Genomic DNA, 19,550 nt, shown 5'->3' on the forward strand with positions numbered 1-19,550 from the left:
TGTGTGGGTAGGGAGGGCTAGCGGGTGAGGGGCCCAGGTTCCCGACACAGACTACACCCGGGAAACGAAGAGCAAGCACCATGTTGAAGCCATCATTGCCACTCAGATCCCTCTTATTCCTGCAGCTGCTTCTGCTGGGGGTGGGGCTGAACTCCTCGGTTCTCACACCCAGTGGGAATGAAGACACCACAGCTGGTGGGAAATCTGGGACTGGAGGAGGTTGGTGGAGAGGGGGGCTATGGGAAGGGGCCATACAGAAATCTGGAACCTGCCCAGTGGCTATTACAACAATGTGGGCTACAATGAAGAGTGGAATGGGGAGGACAAGGGAAGGGTACCCCACCTCACACTACTCCTTTTTCTGACCATCATTTCTTTTCTTTCCCTCCCCCACTCCATTTTCTCCCCCACCTAGATCTCTTCCTGACCTCTATGAACCCTGGGTCCCTTAATGTTACTACTCTGCCCCTACCAGAGGTTCAGTGCTTTGTGTTTAATGTCGAGTACATGAATTGCCTTTGGAACAGCAGCTCTGAGCCCCGGCCTACTAACCTGACTCTGCACTATTGGTATGAGAGGGAAGAGGGGATTGTTCAGGGGAAAGAGAGGAGGTGGGCTGGATGAGAAGGACTACATGGGGTCCTAGAAAGAGGGTAGCCAACCTCCCAGACACCCCACTGTTTTCTCATGAAATTTAAGTCAGTTCAGACTAGATGAGGCTAGGCTGTGGACAACTGCAGTACCCAAATTTGCCCCACCATTCTTCCTTTCAACCTTTCTCTAGGTACAAGAAGTCTGATAATAAAGTCCAGGAGTGTGGTCACTATCTGTTCTCAGAAGAGATCACTTCTGGCTGTTGGTTTCAAAAAGAGGAGATCTATCTCTATCAAACATTTGTGGTCCAGCTCCGGGACCCCCGGGAACCCAAGAGGCAGACTGAATGGGAGCTAAAACTGCAGAATCTGGGTAATTTGGAAAGAAGTAGTCAAGAGGCATTGGGATATGTGGAGTGGTGTTCTTTCCCCATTGTTGTACATGGGCAGGAAGGAGGAGGTAGGGAGAGGGTAGGGACGGGGATGGGAGGAGGGATAAGGTAGGCACTACCTTCAAGATCCTGACTTGTCTAGGCTAGGGGAATGAACACACATGCACACATATCTCCAGTGATCCCCTGGGCTCCGGAGAATCTAACACTTCAGAACCTGAGTGAATCCCAGCTAGAACTGAAATGGAACAGCAGATACTTGGACCACTGTTTGGAGCACTTGGTGCAGTACCGGAGTGACCGGGATCGCAGCTGGACTGTGAGTGACTGGGGACGTGAATGCAGCAGCTAAGGTCAAATAAGTATGGAATAAAAGATTCAGCTGACCAGATAGGAGCACCTAATACCAAGCTCCCGTTCTTTGCCTCCCAGCTTCTCTGTGTACCACCCCTTCAACTGTTTTCCCTATCATCACCAGTGAGTTTTCATTTAGGTTTCACTACCCATAGGCTTCCTGACACCAGATAGACAAGTAAACAAAAGGAAGCCATTCAGGGGATCTGGAGGGAAGGCATTAGATTTAGGTCAGTAAAGGGAGCAGTGTGGATTGAATAGTCAAGAGAGAAGGGAAGCAGTAGAACTGGGAAGAATCAGAACAGGGTTTCTTCAGAACTGGGAAGAACCAGAATTTAAAAGAACTGGAACATGACACTGTAGTGTAGGCAGGACTTCAATTCTCACTTCATCTTTCCTCACTCTTTCTTTCCAAGGAACAACCAGTGTATCACAGACACAGGTTCTCCCTGCCTAGTGTGGATGGGCAGAAACTGTACACATTCCGGGTTCGGAGTCGCTTTAACCCACTCTGTGGAAGTGCTCAGCATTGGAGTGAATGGAGCCACCCAATCCACTGGGGGAGCAATACTTCAAACGGTAAAATGGGCCAAATACATGACCCCAATCTATGAGCCTCGCACCCCAGTCTTCCTAATACTACTGTCTTATGCTTCTTTTTTTTTTTTAATTTGTAGTTATAGATGGACAGAATGCCTTTATTTTATTTGTTTATTTTTATGCAGTGCTAAGAATCAAACCCAGTGCCTCACATGTGCTAGGCAAACGCTCTACCACTGAGTCCCAGCCCTGTCTTTTAGCTGTAGGTGGGCAGAATACCTTTATTTTATTTTTGTATTCGTTTATTTTTATGCAGTGCTGAGGATCAAACCCAGGGCCTCACACATGCTAGGGGAGTGCTCTACCACTGAGCCACAACCCCAGCCCCGTCTTATGCTTCTTATTCCTAATCCCCCAAACTTGATGCCCCTCCTCCCCTCACTTTTCAACCTCAACCCCAAGGAAGCAAGGTTTTTTCTGTGTAGGGTTGGGTCAATGTATCACCAGAGTAAGGGAGTGGATTGAGAAGGAGACCAAAGGGTGCTCAGGGGGGTATGGAATGTGTAATATTTCCCTACAGCATTCCAAAGAGTCTACATGGTGAAGATGGCCTTGGAACCAGACTGACCCCTTTGATTCTGTTTCCTCATCTGTTAAATATAGATAACGATTTTTCCTCCCTCTCAGTGGTTGTTGTGAAGATTAAGTACAGGGAGTGTGTTTAGCACAGTGCCTGGTGCCTATATGATAGAGGCACCACAAATGTAAGGCCCTTTTTCCTTTCCTTTTTTTCTGTAGAGAATCCTTCATCATTTGCATTGGAGGCTGTGCTTATCCCCATTGGCTCCATGGGGTTGGTTTTTAGTCTCATCTGTGTGTATTGCTGGCTGGAACGGTAAGATTTCAGGAAGCCCAGAAAAATTGAGATGGGGATAACTGGGAATAGTGGAGGAAGGTTATTTCAGGGTCTTCAGGAGTAGAGAACAGGATAGTGAGGAATGAGAGATCACTCAACAGGGCATGGTGGTGGGAGGAAGCTACAGGCACAGAAAACATGGAATCCCTTCCATCCATATGGGGCAACTGGGAGAAGGATAACGAAAGAGCTTTAACCTACATGTTCCTGTTCTGGCTTGCTCCCCCACTCAGGACAATGCCTCGAATTCCCACCCTCAAGAACCTAGAGGATCTGGTCACCGAGTACCACGGGAACTTTTCGGTGAGAATGCTGTCATAAGCATACTGCAGTCTGTCAACTGCCAACTGCCTGCCAGCAAGACTGGGTGGGAGGGTTTGGACAGAGTGAAGGGGGGCCTGCACTAACTGTCAGGATGTGGCTGACCAAATGGGGGATGGGCTAGACAGAGAGAGACACACAAAAGAATAGATTATGGTGTGTGTGAGATGAATGGAAACAGTGGTATTGGGGGTTCAAGGAATCTGGGCGTCCCTTCTGTAATCATAGTGATTGCAGACATCATGAGAGCTCCTTTGGCACTGAGCCTGGGTCTTTTGCTTCCTGCCCCTAACTGACCTCTGACCTGGAAATATTTGTCTTTAGGCCTGGAGTGGTGTGTCTAAGGGACTGGCTGAGAGTCTGCAGCCAGATTACAGTGAACGACTCTGCCTCGTCAGTGAGATTCCCCCAAAAGGAGGGGCCTTAGGAGAGGGACCTGAGGGCTCCCCATCCAGCCAGCATAGCCCTTATTGGGCACCCCCATGTTATACCCTGAAGCCTGAAACCCCAATGCCCTGACAGAACTCCAAGGTCCTATAGCCTCAAGTGGTACTAACAATGCTCACTGCCACTTCCTGTGGCTAATTTTGAATTGTTTCCCATGTAACTTAACTGCCCCTTCATTCAGTATCCCCTACTTTTGAATTGCCCCCTTATCCTGTACATGTTTCTTATCTCCCCCAATCTGGCCCTTCCTTTTTACAGGACACTATCTCCCTCTCTCCATCCCTTGATCCCTTCCCTCCCCTTTTCCACCTACCCTTTGATTGTTTCTGAATCAAGAAATAAAGTTTCTGTTGACATTCATCAAGAAGTCTGTCATGGGGGTGGGGAGCAGGGGAAACATGGGGTACAATGAGGGTGGGAGGCATGGTGCAGGATTAGGAAAAAGGAATAGTAGAGTCAAGTTGGGGAAGGGGTAGTGCTATAAATTAACAAAAGGGGTGCTGTTCTGAACACTTATTTTTCTCCATTACATTTTTGTACTCATTCCAGAGTCCAGTTCAGAGTTAGATTTGCCATGTTGTTCCCATTCTCCACAAATCTTTTATAGACCCCCACCTAAGTTCTCTCTTCATACTTACTCTACCTTCTGTTTCTGACCTCATAATCCCTCAACTGCAGCCTCAGGCCCCACCCCTAGGGATGCTGATTATCCACATCTGCCACTAGTTCTCTCCCCAGAGTCTGCCCAATCCGGGCTTCCTCAGCCTATGAGATCCATCTGCCCCTCTGGTCCCCCAACCCTATGGGCCCACTTGACCCCCTAGGGCCTCTAGAACGCCCTCCTTCCACATGACTCATCAGGGTATTCTCTGGAGAGTGAGATGACCTGGAGAGCATGTTCATCTTCATCAAACATGGAGGTGAGGGGTCACACAGAGCTGGAATCTGGGTATGGGTGTTAGGAGGGTTGAGAGCAGTGGAGATCATGGAGATTGTATAACTAGAGAAGATCCTGCATGCCTCATCCCTTCTCTTCTCAGATAATCAGCAGTTTCTTGTCAATACCAATTGCTCTGTTTTCCCGTTGCTGCATTACATCCGCAGTAAAGTGGGGTTGCGTAAAACAGGTGAGGAGATTGGGGAGGTGACCAAGGGCCAAGGGTCAGAAGCAGTAGGGGCATCTGTAGCTCCCAAGAGAGGTTCCTCATATCTCTACAGCTTCCTCCAACTCATTTTATGTAGGATCACTGGCCCCTTTTGCTTCCACCTTCTGTCCTTAGCTGTCCCGATTACTCTGTGGCCTCCCTCCAGACACCATCGATTTGTGTGATGAATCGGGGACAATGAAGTTGCTTTTCCTGATGAAGACTCCTGGAGAATATGCCAGCAAATTCCTTACAGCTCGGGACACCTACTATGTTTGTAAGGTGGAGCGTGGGGCACCAGGTAGAGGCTTAGGAATATTCCCCAGAGATAGAGCAAAGCCTTCAAGATGGATCACAAATCTTGTCCTTAAAGTAGGGCACCTTCAAATTGACCATATCTAGTCAGCCTAAGAAAGGGCACTGCCTCTATGACAATAGGTTTTGTTCACACATACTATGTTCCCCTACCTCAGCCTAGAGTCCATAACTTCCCCTCAGGTCAATACCTAAGGGGAGAAAATAAGGTACACCAACTCAAGGTAGTGTTTAGTGTTAGAGTCCTGAAATCTTGGGCTTCAGAGGGGTGGAAACTGGGTGACAGGGGCTGGGGATATAGCAGAAGGCTATGTTTACAGGTACCAGACTTGAGAATGCCTACAGAGCTTTTGTGCCCCTCCTGAAGAATCCAGAACCCGAACTGCTTGGTAAGAAGTGTGATGTGGAGGGAAGAACATGGAGAGTACTGTACATAACTGTGAGATGGAAAATATAGGGTGGGACTAGTGTACCATGAAAAGTGAGTTCATAGGATCCTAGGTAAAAGAGGCAGGGCCAGGTGTGGTGGTGCACACCTGTATTCCAAGTTACTCAGGAGGCTGAAGCAGGAGGACAATGGCAAGTTCCAGGTCAGTCTGGGCAACTTAGTGAGTCCCTGTCTCAAAATAAAAAAGGTCTGGGGATATAGCTCAGTGGTAGAATGCTTGCCTAGCATACATGAATCCCTGAGTTCAATCTCCTAGTACCACAAAAAGAGAATGGGGACAGGGTCTAGGTCCACTTTAGGAAATTTAAACCATGTGGATGTGTCACTCCCCGTGCCCCATGTCTCTGCCATCTTCTCTGTGTATCTCCATATCACCACACCATCCTTTCCATCTTAGGCCAGTTTACTCCAATTGATCATTTGAATGATGGGATGGTGAGGTCTCTAGTACTCAGAGGCATGGTTGTCTTTTTCCTGGTTCCTAGATGCGCTGCGCACACAATGTGAGTTCATGGAGAGGAGCCGAGTGAAAATGCTTAGAACCCTGGAAGCCAAGAAGATCACTCCAATTGAATCTACCCTCAATCTTCCAGTAAGACTCTCCACATGTGGCCCACTCCAGCACTCCCCTCTCCCCACTAGACCACTGAAGTTTCCTTCACCTCGGCCCCCTGGGATGAATTTCCTTTGCAAATCCTATACCTTTGACCAAGACATGTCCCTAACTTCTATTGTCTCCCCTTTGGTCCTAGTTTGTTGAAACCTTCCCTGCAGGGCCTCTTTGTTTATCTACTGACTTTCCCTTTCCAGTCCAAATCAGGAAGATCAGATGAAGATGGGCCCCCTCCCACTCGCAGGGGCCCTCCCTTTAAGACCAGAACAGACTATCTCGGTAGGAGGGATAAACATCGCTAACTCAATAAAGTGACCAAGTGAGAGCAATAATTTTGGGTATGAAATTCTTGGAATTTAACGTGAAGTTTCTTTTTCGAGACAGACTCTTTCTCCCAATATCTGCACTAAGGCTTAAGTAGGCCCCAGGCCCCGGGGAGGGTGGACGGGATCAGCAGGAGAGGGCTGTAGCAAGCACATGGGTGGGGGTGAGGAAAGACTGAAGTCTGGTACAATGAGCCTTTGAGGGACGGAGTAGGGGGTGGGGTCTTGTCAAACCAGACTACCTCCCCTTGGGAGGCCTATCTTGCAGCCCGCCTACTCCTGCTGGGGTTAGGTGGCCCTCCCCCACCATACTCCACTACCTCCCAGGCTGAAATTTCCCCACCCCCACCTATCTGCCTTTGGGCAGTCCTTCTCGCTGCCCTTCGACTTACTTGCCCTTCGCCTTTCCCGCTCCCTCCCCCTTATCCAGGGGAGCAGCAAAGCAGCAGAAACCAGAGCTGGTTATAGGCATTTATTGAATTTATTCATTTATTGATTTGACACACTTCCCCACTCCAATCTAGCACATGATACAATCTGGGTAGGCCAGGCGCTGACACAGGAAATGATGGGAACCCACAGCAGGGGTGGGGGAGGGGACAATGCAAAGGGCACTGGGGGAGGGGCTGCTTTGGGGGCTGGGGTGGAGAAGGAGCCCCAGATGGCCTCCCTGGCAGGTGCTAGTAAACCTGATCCACATTCCCCCCATCCCTGCTCATTTCCCAGACCCTCAGCCAAGCTCCCCAGCTCCCCCTTCCCTGTTTCTCCCCTCCCCCCTGCCTGCCACCACACACACTTCCACATAACCCCTGTAGTCAGGGAAGGGGAAGAAGGGCAGGGACAGCTGTCAGGGGCCTTAAACAGGGAGGTCTCTGTACCTAACTTTATCACCCTAAATCCTTCCCTCCTTCTCTTCTCCCCCCTCCCGCCCCCTCCCAGGCCCCAAGCTAATTCCCGGCCTTGGATTCATTCTCCCTCAGTATAGCACAAACCCACATTGGGGCATACAAGAGTGTGGCTGTACCCCAAAGCCACATTCTCCCAGGCACAAGTTGACAGAATGAGGGGATGTGGCTTAGATTTTTCCCTGGGGAAAGTCTAATCTATTTATGCACAGACCCTTCTCTAGACCTGGTCCAAATGGGAGCTCTTAACCCATGTTCACTTATTGCTCCCTACTTCTCCCCAACTTCCCCATGTCTCCCATAGTATTGTCTGTAGTGTTTGTATCATGTCACTATGACAAAGCCTTCAGAAAGAAAAAAAAAAAGCATTCTCCCCAATCACTAGCACCTTGCCACTGTTAAAAATCTCTATATTTGTGTTTATATTTCTTTAAAAGTTTATAAAAAGCCTTTCTGTTATCTGTAGCTTTCCAAAGGTGATTGGCCTGGCGAGCCACTCCAGTGCTCAGACCTTGGCCCTTCTAGGTCCCCTGTTCCCCCCACCCACCCCATACCACTGGCCTAAGGGGCCACTGCATAAAAACCCCAGGCTCAACCTAGCCTGGCCCAGCTCAGATAAGACTCTCTACAAAAAATTCCTGCTCCCAAAGGCAGGGGTAAGGCCACTGGTGACTTCACATTTCCAACAGCATTGCTGGCCCCTGCTACAAAGCCTAGGGAGTGGGTATGGGGGAAGCTGAGGATGGCTCCTGAGAAAGGGCCTTACCCCCTAATTGGCACAGTGAGAATAAACCCTCTTCCCTTTCCCCTCCCAGCCCCCTCCCCCATATTCCCCATATGGGGCAGCTTTTTCTTTATAGTTTCCTCAACACCCGTGTGTGATTAGACCCCACCCTAGCTCTAAAGCAGGGTCCCAAATTCCTGGGGAGGGCTCAAGGGAAAAGAGTGGATATAGACACGCCTGGCTCCACCTCTGAAGCAGGGGACAAAGCTTCCAGCCATGACTCAGGGATCTGTGGGAAGAAGAAATGGAGGGCAAGGTAAGAGATTCATCCAGGGCAAGCCAACTTCCTACTGTTCATATTCTCAGCTAGGAAAACTGAGAATCCCGCCTCCAAACACACCCCTTCTGTGCTGCTTTCTGTGGGTACTGCTGAGGGGCCTGGTGGTCTCATTTGGAAACTGTCACTCTAATGTGACATCTTCTCCAATTCCCCAAGAGCTCCATTTTCCCCTTGTTCTAAATCTCTCCCTGGCTCAGATGATGGGATTAACTGGGCATCTAGGAGTGGACATAGATTTTGAGATGCTACAGTAATTAGGGGGAACCATACCTGGTTCAAAGTTGAAGTCCAGTCCCTCACCCCCATCCATGAGGTCGCTGATAATGTTATCCATGTCACACTCCAGGTTCTCCATATACATGTCAAGATCTAAATCCTGAGGCATTCTGTCTTGGCTGGCAGCTTCAGTAGGAGGTGTGAGCACAGGAGTTCCCAGGGCCTTGGGGAGGGGAGCACCTGCCATGACTGGAGGTGGTGCCATCATAGGAAGGGTGGGAACCAGACTGCTGGGGCCTGGAACCTCTAGGGGCTTGGGGCATAGGCCAACTCCTGTGGCCAGCTTACTGGAGGAAGGTATCCCCCCCAGCAACAAAAGTGTGGGGGCCTGGGACAGAATGGGATCTACCTGGGTCATGAGGACATCAGCAGGGGGTGGTGGAGTATCAGAGGTGAGCAGGGCCTCCAGAGACTGGGAGCTTGAGAAGCACCCTTCTGCTGACATGGGCCCCTCTGCTGGGCCGAAGAGAGAGGCGCTGTAGGTGTGTAAGGGGCCAGGAACCCCAGGATGCTGCAAAGAGAAGCCAGAGAGACTGCTCCGAGATAGCAGGGAATGGGGAGATGTGAGATTGAGCCCATCTAGCAGCTCTAGATCTTCATTTAGGGTGGGAGGGACACCCCCTGCATAGCTGCTGACTGAGGCTGGTATTTCCTCCTCTGCCAGCACCTCAGACTCTGGCCTCATGGGGGACAGGCGAGTGCTGACAGTGCTAGCGTTTGAACTGCTTCGTGGACGGAAGGTGGTCCACACATCGGCTTCTTCACGATTTCGAGAGCAAGGGCTGCCTGACCACTTGGAGAAGTGGCCAATAGGGCTCGTTGGAGTGGCACCTTCAGGTGGAGCTGGCAGCACAGATGGTTTCTTCTTGGGGGCCTTGCTGCGGCCCCGGAGCAGCTTGCTGCTGCTATCCATAGAGGCAGCCCTGCGGCGGGGTGCCTTGCCGCTCTTGCCTCCCTCCGGGTTCAGCATCCACCAAGAGCTCTTGCCAGTGGCCTCGTTGTGAACCTTGATGAACTTGCTGTGCAAGGACAGGTTGTGGCGGATGGAGTTCTGGAGGGGGCAGAGGCAGCAGGAAAGAGAAGAGGCATGAGGTGTGTGTAGGTCGGTGGCCAGTAATCTAGTCAAAGGGGAGGAGAGGAAATAGCAGGAGGGGTGTCCCAGAGAATAAAAGAAAGTCAACTACAGGGGGAAAACTGGCAGAGAAGGAGAGGGGGAGGAGACCATTCACAGTCCTCCTAGGTCAAACAGCATAGCCTCTGCTCTAGACTTCTCTACACAGGGAGCAACAGAGACAAAGTAACAACCTACTGCAAAGGGTCTGGTGCCCACCCTGGAAAGCCAGGCTCTGGTGGGTACCTGGGGCTGGTGGGAATGGAGGAGACTTATTCCTATCCCAACAAAAACTAGGTTCAGATAGGAAAAAGCATTCCATAGTTCTACCCTTTCCTTGAAGGCAGGCTTAGGTATAGATTACAGAACAGTGGTCATAACAGCCCAGGACTGACCCTTGCTCTGGGCCAGTTCTCTGAATAGGCTGAGGGACTGGGACTTCAGCGCAGCTGGTGCTCCATTCCCCATCTCTCTATGGGATTGGAAGACACCCCCTACCTTTTCTGAATCCCAACCTTATTTCTGCCAATAGGCAACAAAAACCCTTAACTACCTTCACAAGGCACAGTCTAATCCTCCCTCTTTTTTCCAGGAAGTATCTCCTCTCTCTAAATCTGACTAGTTCATCAAAACCAACCTTTAGTCCCACCACTTTTATAAAAGTGGTTGCTTGACTTTGACTATCAAATTTCATATACAGTATTTTTAATCTGTTCCACACAATTTTACCCAGTCTATACTGTGTGGCTTATAGTTTCATGTAATTAGTCTCATCAAGTGTAAGTGCCAAGGGCACTAACAGCCCCACAGCCCCCAATAGTGGCTCTTTAGAGAACCAGGCCCACAGTACACCGAGCTCATAGTACATATTTGTTGCCTGATTGGTAGGTGGCCCTCCGGCGAAGGTGGTGAGACCCCGTGAGGCTCTGTCAGCTCCTGAGTATTGGAAGCCATGTGTTTTCTCTTCCTCACTGGTGACATTCTGCTGGGATACATACTTTTTTCTTCCCCCAGTGGCCCAGGGAGCAAGATCCAGATCAGCAGCTTCTTGAGCCCCTGTGCAGCTTATTTTTACTGGTTGCCGCAGGCTAGTTAGAGCCAGTTTTGGTCCCTGCTCCCAACCTCTTTTCTCCTCCCTACCTCCTTTCCCCTACTACTCCTCAGGAATTTATGCATAATCTCTACCCTTAGGGGCATTTGACCTCCCACATGGAGCTCTTTGGAAATTTAGAAGGAGCCTGAGAAGTGCTCAGAGCTTGGAGTAAGGAGAGTAGAGTAACGAGGAGGCTGAGGCTATGGACAGTCAGGAACCACTCAAGTGTCTCTGGTGGTGCTCTAAGATAAGGAGACCCTTTGCCTGGGGAAGGCTGCTTGAGCAGCTTTTTGTTCCAGGGCTCTTTAGCCAACAAACTTGTCTCTCTAAGACCCTGTGGTTGTGGCACTCCAAATATTCTGGCTGCACTGATGCTTCTAGCTCCTTCAAGCCTTGGGCTCTTAGTAACCAAGGACCACAGTGACTTCTGGCACCATGATTCTCCCCTTTCTCATTCTCTAATTTTGAGTCTATTGAGGTGGCCCGTTCCTTTTCCTACTACTTAGCAACTTTGAGGCCCATTTGTTCATCCCCTCTTCTTTAGACCTTGGAACTAGCAAGTGGGAGAGGTCCAAAGTGGGAAAGGTTAGAAACCCATAATTTTTGAGCGTTGGGGGGGATGGGAAGGGTGACAGCTAATTGCTCCCCAAGCCACGCCACCTAACCGAAGCTTTTCGTGTTCTAAGTGAGTGCCGCCCCCTGGTGGGGTGGGAGTAACCTTGGCATGTCATCAGGGAAGCCAACTCAGGCATGAAGCTTCCCCTAGGGAGCAGGGTGGGTGCTTCCGAAGCCCCACACTCAGTCTCATTTGGTTTTGCAATCACTCCAATGAAAGCAAGCCCTGCAATCCTTAGAGAAACAGGATTTATAGTTAGACCTGAGTTCAAGTCCTCATTCTACTGATGAGTTTCCTAACCTTTTGTACTTTAATGTCCTAATAAGCCAAATGTGGAATCTCAGAATTGCAGTTAAGATTAATAAAATGCTTATTTTAGTGGTACTAGGAACTGAACCCAGGGGCACTCTACCAACTGAGCTTCATCCCAGCCCTTTATTTTGTTTTTGATACAGGGGACTTGCTAAATTGCCAAGGCTGGCCTTGAACTTGCAATCTTCCTGCCTCAGCCTCTGAAGTTGCTGGGATTACAGGCATTCAACACCAGGCCCAGCTAAAATGAAAAATGTAAAAACTATTTTGTAAACTATAAAGCCCCATGCAAGCGTAAATCCTAAGGAGGAATATACTCCCACAGTATAACTAACAACTCATGGTTATTTCTTCTACCCCGGAAAATGAACCTAAGGGAAAAGAAAAACAGCTGTGTAGGCAGGGTCCAAGGAGGGGAGCTCTTTATGAGCTGAGACTGTGGCGTGGCAGTCTACCCAGAAATAGTGCCAAGGGTCTCAGTCAGCTGTCCTGTCTTCTGTTGTGTCCAGTCCCTATGCACACTGCAGATCTGATCTCACAATCTTTCATACCTAGGGGAAGACACTCTGCTCATTCCTCCCTCTGTACTTTGTTGTATGCTGACCTCACCACCCACAGAGGTACAAGATGTCAGTTGGGGTAGAAGCCCCCCCCACACCTTTGTGATTAGAGCCCATATTTCCCAGGACAATTTTTTTTCAGAGTATCTTGTGAGTTCTTTCCCCATAGTTTCTTCATGGAAGGCCAAGGGAACTCCTAACCTTCGACTCTAAAGTCAGAGCCCTACCTCCTTTTTTGTGAGTAATATTCAACAATAAACCAAAGACTTTCCCCCAAAGCTTGGATAGCCCTTTAGAGGGGAGAGTTTCTAGGCATCATAGGGAACACTAAGGCAGGTAGCAACTCACAGCCCCTTTCGCGTGTTAGATCAGATACCTTTCGCCATAAATAAAATCTTTTTAACTTTTACCACCCACTCCCTCCTCCTGGGTACAGCAATCCCAGAACAGTACCTCTACATTGAGTTACTGGAGGCAAGCAGGGAATCCAAGTAATCCCACAGGAATGGGAGAAAAGGTGTTGGGGTGGAGGTGGGGGAGGAGGAAAGGCTAGGTTCATGTGGGGAATCCACACAGTTCCTTCTGCACATAGGATAAAGACTTCTCTGTGGGAATAAATGTTTGGGGCAGCCCAAGCCAAGGTGCTGGGAGTGTTGAGCAGGGAGTAGAGAATTTGATTTTCTTCAAGGCAGGGACAGTGTCTTAATTCATCTGTGATTCTCCAGCATCAAGCTGAGTGTGGCATATACTATGTACTAAGTAAATGTTTGTCTAACTTAAGATTGAAGGTGGATCTCTGGGCGTCCCAAAGGGGTGGGGTGGGATGGTAAAAGAGGCCCCGGAGTAGGAGGTAGAGGGCCAAGAGGCCCAGGGGTAGGTAGACAGAGGTAAGGGGGTCATAGTTACCTTCCATCCTGCTGAGCTGTTGCTGTCACCCTTGTCCTTGAAGTAGGGCACAGTGCGGACCATCCACTCATAGATCTGGGCGAGTGTCAGTCGCTTCTCCGGGGCGCTTTCAATGGCCTGGCTGATGAGTTCTGCATATGACTGATTTCCCCAGGCATTCCGGCGGGAGCCTCCCTTCCGAGGACCTGTTACAGCCCCCAGGATCCCCGGCTGGGGGCCCCCTGCCGGCTCTGGGAGCCGCGAGGGCAACAGGATCGGCTCTGGGTGCCCCTCCGTGTGTACCTTCTCTCCCAGACCTGGCTCCACCTCGGGCGGCTCGGAGGGCTTGGTAGCGAGCTCTGGTCTAGGAAGGGGCCAGGTGCAGGAGCGGGGACGGCTCTGGGGTTCGAAGTCAGGATCGAGGTCTATGATCGCAGCAGCCTCTGTGGCTGAATTCTTATTCCCTGGATCCATACGTGGAGTTGGACCTCCGCGGCTCAGCGTTCAGTGGAGCCTGCCACAGTCCCTCACCATGCCTCCCCCCAGGGGGGAAGCACCGAGGGCCAGGAGGCACATTCCTGCCAGTCCCCAAAAAGTCACGAACTTCCCCCTCGCCCCAGGACGCTAGCCCCCAAAACTGTCCCTTCCACACAGTTCTCAGATCCCCTTCCCTACTACAGTCTGCAGCCTCAGAGCTCTTTGCCTAGACACCACCTGTAACCTCCGCCTAGCGAAGACACTTTTTCTCCAACCTCTCACTCAGCTTCCTGCTCTTTTAAACCTGAGGCACGGTATCCCCTCATACATTGCGCTCCCATCACCGAACGTCTCCTCAGCCGCAGTTCCCTCCCCCTTTTAAGTTGCTGCCCCCCGGACACTCCTCCCAAATTTCCTCCACCCGGATCACTGCCCTCCCCCACGCCCCGCTCCCCCGCGTCACTTGCCCCTCCCCTGGCTCCCCCTCCCCCCGCCTCTTCCCTTCTGGTCACTCTTAATAGGGTCAAGGTTCTCGCGGCCCGCCTCCCTTATTCCTGCACCGATTCCCCTATCAAACCCCCCCACCCCCCGCCCCCCGGGTTTCCCTTTTGTTTTGCTCCAAGCAGCAGCCCCCGCCTGACGTCTCTGTTTACCACTCGCCGGGGCAGCCATCTGCGCACGCGCCTGGAGAGCCAGTTGGGAAACCGAGTTCTTCAGTCGTGCCACCCTGGTCTGTCCTGAGGACTACATCTCCCGTCCTACCTCGGGACCAGGAGCTGGGTATGGGCGGCAGGAGAGCGGCGTGGCAGGATATGGGGAGGTGGAACTTTAATTATTAGAGGTCGTCGCGAACTCTTTTTCTTTTCTTAAAAATTATTTTCCTCCTCCTCACCCCCCTTTTACCCCCTTCCTTGGGATTTGGGGTCGCCTCGGTGGACGCGTTGATAGACGGACCTTTCCCTCCTTCAGTTAAGAGAGAGCAAGAGGGGAAAATATCTCTACAAGAAGGAGAAAACCGAGAAGCAAGAAGCAAGAAACTGACTAGAGAATAAGATGTATGCACGTTGGGGACTTGGGTGGGGGACTTATGTAACATAAACAAATGGTTAGCTGATGGTGGTGGTCTCTTTCATCCCCCTCTACCTCCATACAGTTTACACGGGCAGTGAGATCTGTTTCCTCCAACTGGCTCCTCTGACCTGCCTTTAAATATCGACATTTTTTTGGTTCCCATGTTCAACGGCTTCGCTTCTCATTCAACAGGTCTCAAACGGAACTTTTATCTGCACCCACACCCCTATCCTCTGGCTACCCTTAATCTGTGAATTTGGTTAGTGGTTGTCCTGGTCTACCAAGTATCCCAAGCTAGACTTACCTTTGCCATTTCATCTACCTAATTTACTACAATCCAAATCCCCGTTGAAGACCTTATTTATAACTGGATTTAAATTGCAATATCCTCTTAATTGAACCTCCTTCCACCAATCTTTTCCCCACTACAACTTGTATTTCATGCTTCCAAGGTGCTTCTAAGAAGCATGCCTGGGCAGGGTGCGGTAGTGCACACTTGTAATCCCAGCGACTGGGGAGGCAGAGGCAGGGGGATCGCAAGCTCAAAGCCAGTCCCAGCAATTTAGCGAGACCCTAAGCAATTCAGTGAGACCCTGTCTTTAACTAAAATACAAAATAAGACCGGGAATGTGGCTCAGTGGTTCAGTGCCCCTGAGTTCAATCCTCAGTACCAAAAATAAAAACAAAACAAACAAACAAGCAACAACAACAACAACAACAACACGTGCCTGGTAATTACAGCTAAAATTTATGGAGGGCTTGTGTGTCAGTCCCTGTGCTAAGTGCTTTGCCAATGTTAGCTCGTTTACTCCTCACATCAATCTTATGAGGTAGGTACCACTATTATCCCTGTTTTGTAGATGAAAACGCTAATAATACTCAAAAGTGACTTGCTCAAGGAGATAGAAGAATGACCTAGGAGGCAGGAGAACTGGGATCGTATCGCTTCTATGTGATCATTTGATCATTTAATTTTGCTACTTAATACTTCCTCTGATTTCCTGCATTCCTATGTAGTAAAGTTCAAGCTCCCTGGCAAGTCTCTTCATACTCAGGTCGCTTCACACCTTTCTTGCCTCATCTTTTGCTTAAGCACAATATTCCCACCAGCCAGAGTTTACCACTATTCCCTAGAAATGCCATACCCTTTCATACACTGCATCCTGTAATGTCATCACTCTTGTAATCCCTTCTTCAATTCTCTTATTGTGTAAAACTCCTATTCGTATTTCTCTATCTCCCCTCAGGTGCAATTAGTTCTCCTTTTACTGTGTTCCTAAGCACCTTGGGCAGGCTCAGGTTATATAGTGCAAACCATACTGTTTATCTTTCTGTTTCTCCCAATAAACTGAGCTCCTTGAGGGCAGAGACATGTTTTATGTATCTCTGTGACTTCAACTCTGGCTCATACAGTAGACAAGAAATGTTGGTGGAATGAATGAATGAAAGGGATCAGAAATCAAATGATATTACACTTAGACATTTAACAACTTTTAAATAAACATATCATGTAATCTCCACCTGTCCATATTCTGATTTTCCTATTAGACAGCAAGCTTCTAGGGGCAGGAACTGTAATTTAACTTGTCTACCTTTTGCAGTATTCCCTGATACACAATCTGCGATGTTGAGGCCTTCTTCTGGTGAGAAAGGATATCCATGCAACCAGGACTTTTCAGCAGTGTCAGCGCATTGGGCCTTCCCAGTGCTATTAGCCTTCCCATGGTAAAATAACCATCTTAATTCTATACATTCCTTTGTTCTTCTTCTCCAACTTGTGTTTGTTGTCTACCAATCACCTACATGGTGCATCAAGTAAGTCCTTTTAGAGTGGTGAATTCAGTAGAGGAGAGAGACTGGTAGGAGAGAACCTGGTGGGCACTAAGTTACAAGGCACTCTCTTCTAACTGAAACAGGTGTGGTGGCAGATCATGGAGAGTTGCTGAGATGGGGAAATGGCAGGGTGGGGCAGGCACCTGTCCTAGCTTGAGTTATATCTTGCATTGTTTCTGTGCATTTGTTTGAAAAGGTCCACCTCTTCACTAACTCATGTCCATCATCTCCTTAAATTTCCAATTCAAAGCTCAAAACTTACATGTTCTTGGAAACTTTCCCCAACTAGCCCAACCTGACAGATCACTTATCAACTTTGCACCTCCTGAACCTCTAGGAACTCCATTTATATTTAATTTTCTGCTTGTGGTTATATAGCTTCCCATTTCATGAGGGTATATTGTCTCCCCCACTAGATTATAGACTCTAACATCAATCAACAGATGTTTGTTGAGCCTTCACAAGATGAAAGTATATCTTGAAATCTTGGACAGATTAAAAATGATCATAAGCCATAGGACCAGATGTTTTAGGAGAGTGGGCAAAAGGACTGGTGGGTGGTAAAAACACCATGACTTTAAAGCTGGAGCGGTCAGGGTAACTCACCTCATTGTTATGGGAGTGTTAGATACATGTCAGTCGAGACAACAGAGTCAGCAAGGTGACCTTGGAAAATAGAAGAGACTTTGTTATGAAATTTTTTTTTTTTTTTTTGCGGTGCTGGGGATTGAACCCAGGGCCTTGTGCTTATGAGGAAGCACTCTACCAACTGAGCTATCCCCAGCCCTAATAGAAGAGACTTTGCTCAGGAAAGAAGACTAACAGGAGGCCCCCAGAAAACCACTGCTGTCATGAACTATGAACATATGTGACAGGATATGGTAGGTGCAGCCTTTTCTCCCAGCTTGAAACCCTAAAGTATATGTTCTCAAATGGCTTCCCATTCACCACTTGTTTTTTTCCTCTTGAAGGTCATAGGGGTTTGGCTCTCTTGCCTCTTTCACTGCCACCACCCACTCTTCTACCTGGGTGCCACCCCCCAAGCCTGCTGCCAAACCGGCTCTATTAATTTGAATTGAGATAGACATTTCTCCACTTCTTTGTTACCCTGCCCAGCTCTGAGAAGACATACAACCCCCACCTAGAATTTTTACAGAATTTTTTTCTGGTAACCACAGGGAAAGATGCAGTGGTGGACATAAATAATAATGAGAAAAATCCCAGGATTCTCAGAAAGCACCACTTCCACTTGTCCCTGATCTTCCCAGATGTGTATGGAATACGCATATTTTTGGTTGCCCTCTTCCATTAGTCATTTACCATGTGTTTCTGTGAAAGAGTTCTAGTCCTTGTCTTAAGAAAACACCTTCTCAACCTTGTCTGTTTTTTAAAAATCTTTTTGGTTAATAAGCATTTCTCAAAGTCCTGTTTTGTAGACACCAGACCAGCTAGGCACTTTCACATAAAGTGAAGCCCTAGACTGAAAGACTCAGATTTTAGCCCTGAATAGATTTGACTTGGTACCAAAGCTAAGTTTGAGGCAACTTTCAGTTCTTTCTGAACTCTGGAAGTCAGTCCATTGTAGTGAAAAGAGTACTAGATTTTTAGGAGATTAAGTCACTGTCATAGCTTTGTCATTCTGTTGACTAATAATAGTTAACCCTAATAGCAATAAGTAACACTTTTTTAAAATTTTGTGTTAGACACTGTGCTAAGTGCTTTACATAAATTGTCTGATTTAATCTACATGTGTATAATAAGCTTAATGTTATTACTTATTTTCATTTCACAAAGGAAAGTGACACTTAGGGTAAATGATCTAGAGTTACTGTGAAGTACAGTAGAGATAAAAACCTAGTCATCCTGACTTCAAAGCCTATTAAGTCAATTCCCCTCTTCTGGCTTTGGTTTCTTCATTTGTAAAATGAGAATGATATATTGGATGATCTTCAAAGTCTCTTCTAGCTCTAAAATGCTACTTTCTGTGATCTCCAATCTGGGTGCTATACTCCACATGGTCCTTTAGTATTTAGGCTGTCCTGAGCTTAAACTTTACATCCACACAAATTCAGTCCTGGACCCCTGCATGAAGAACTTCCACAATGTTTCATCTCTTAGGTTTTGAGGGTCCTTTGAGCTTCCTCTATAAGCTTCCTATGAACCTTGGTGGTTCCAACCTTTGAAAGTCCTACTGGCATGATATTTACCACAGTTTTTTTTTTCTTCTTGCATATGAGAGGCAAGTACTCTACCTCTGAGCTATAGCCACAATCATTAATTTAATTTATTTTGAGACAGGGTCTCCCTAAGTTGTACAGTTTGGCCTCCAACACGTGATCCTTCTGCCTCAGTCTCTGAGTTGCTGGGATTAGTGTTTCTGGAATTACAGGCATATACTGTGACACCCAGTTTTTAACCAGGTTTTTTTTTTACCAAAATGTTTTTACCAAAGAGTCTTTCCCTGCCCACCCCCCAAATCAGGAAAAAAAGATCTGGGGGTTATATCTCAGTGTTAGAGTGCTTGCCTAGGCCTGGTGTTGTTCAATGCCCAGCATTTCAGTCCTTTCTGAAGCCTGGGAAAAATCTGGAAGTTTACAATGTACTAAAACATGCTCATGTTATTAAATTTGCAGGAAAAGAGCTGGGTGTGAGAGTTTATATACTATATACTCATAATTTGTGTTAAAATACATTGAGAAAAGATAGGAAGAAATGTCAAAAAGTGGTAATGGTGGTTATAGCTTTTCATTTTCCTTTCTTATATTTTTTTCAATTTACTGTGATTGTGTATAATTTTAAATGGGGGGAACTGCTTTGCATTTTGCCTCTTACTACAAGGTATTTGAAGCACCTTATCAAAAGAAGATTACAAATGTTGTAAGATTATAGAAATAGAATATCAGATGCATGGAAGGGAAGAGGAAGCTAATATGCAATGAC

At 48.1% G+C, this 19,550-nt stretch overlaps 3 protein-coding genes across 5 annotated transcripts; 2 read left to right on the top strand and 1 right to left on the bottom strand.

Annotated features, from left to right (window-relative positions):
* The first annotated feature begins 12 nt into the window (after positions 1 to 12).
* IL2RG (interleukin 2 receptor subunit gamma) lies at positions 13 to 3,923 on the top strand. 2 transcript variants are annotated; one of them, XM_079124920.1, is made up of 8 exons: positions 13 to 195; positions 416 to 569; positions 785 to 966; positions 1,165 to 1,304; positions 1,756 to 1,918; positions 2,678 to 2,774; positions 3,029 to 3,098; positions 3,441 to 3,923. In XM_079124920.1, exons 1-8 carry the CDS (start codon positions 81 to 83, stop codon positions 3,633 to 3,635), a joined length of 1,116 nt encoding a protein of 371 aa, XP_078981046.1. In that variant the 5' UTR covers positions 13 to 80; the 3' UTR covers positions 3,636 to 3,923. The 2 variants fall into 2 exon arrangements, with proteins under 2 accessions (XP_078981046.1, XP_078981045.1); XM_079124919.1 differs by having other exon boundaries at positions 14 to 219.
* Positions 3,924 to 4,458: 535 nt separating this feature from the next.
* Positions 4,459 to 6,405, top strand: LOC306651578 (uncharacterized protein CXorf65 homolog; the record flags this gene model as incomplete). Its single annotated transcript, XM_079124243.1, has 5 exons — positions 4,459 to 4,483; positions 4,604 to 4,690; positions 4,875 to 5,009; positions 5,344 to 5,412; positions 5,957 to 6,405. 5 exons carry the CDS (start codon positions 4,459 to 4,461, stop codon positions 6,229 to 6,231), a joined length of 591 nt encoding a protein of 196 aa, XP_078980369.1. The 3' UTR covers positions 6,232 to 6,405.
* A 459-nt stretch (positions 6,406 to 6,864) lies between these two features.
* On the bottom strand, positions 6,865 to 14,131 carry FOXO4 (forkhead box O4). Of its 2 annotated transcripts, XM_079124434.1 has the most exons (4): positions 13,251 to 14,131; positions 9,002 to 9,703; positions 8,647 to 8,815; positions 6,865 to 8,325 (listed from the first exon to the last, which is right to left on the bottom strand). In XM_079124434.1, exons 1-4 carry the CDS (start codon positions 13,701 to 13,703, stop codon positions 8,318 to 8,320), a joined length of 1,332 nt encoding a protein of 443 aa, XP_078980560.1. In that variant the 5' UTR covers positions 13,704 to 14,131; the 3' UTR covers positions 6,865 to 8,317. The 2 variants fall into 2 exon arrangements, with proteins under 2 accessions (XP_078980560.1, XP_078980559.1); XM_079124433.1 differs by having other exon boundaries at positions 8,647 to 9,703.
* Positions 14,132 to 19,550: the final 5,419 nt, after the last annotated feature.

This window comes from Sciurus vulgaris, assembly GCF_902686455.1.
Source record: "Sciurus vulgaris genome assembly, chromosome: X".
NCBI classification, from domain to species: domain Eukaryota; kingdom Metazoa; phylum Chordata; class Mammalia; order Rodentia; family Sciuridae; genus Sciurus; species Sciurus vulgaris.

Bases quoted from the DNA above. Each gene is read 5' to 3' on its own strand.
- FOXO4 (XM_079124433.1), bottom strand. From the start codon at position 13,703: ATGGATCCAGGGAATAAGAATTCAGCCACAGAGGCTGCTGCGATCATA. The intron at 9,704-13,250 runs GTAACTATGACC...TGCCCCCTCCAG, and splicing joins ACAGCTCAGCAGGATGGAAG to AACTCCATCCGCCACAACCT.
- IL2RG (XM_079124919.1), top strand. From the start codon at position 81: ATGTTGAAGCCATCATTGCCACTCAGATCCCTCTTATTCCTGCAGCTG. The intron at 220-415 runs GTTGGTGGAGAG...TCCCCCACCTAG, and splicing joins GAAATCTGGGACTGGAGGAG to ATCTCTTCCTGACCTCTATG. The intron at 1,305-1,755 runs GTGAGTGACTGG...TTTCTTTCCAAG, and splicing joins ACCGGGATCGCAGCTGGACT to GAACAACCAGTGTATCACAG.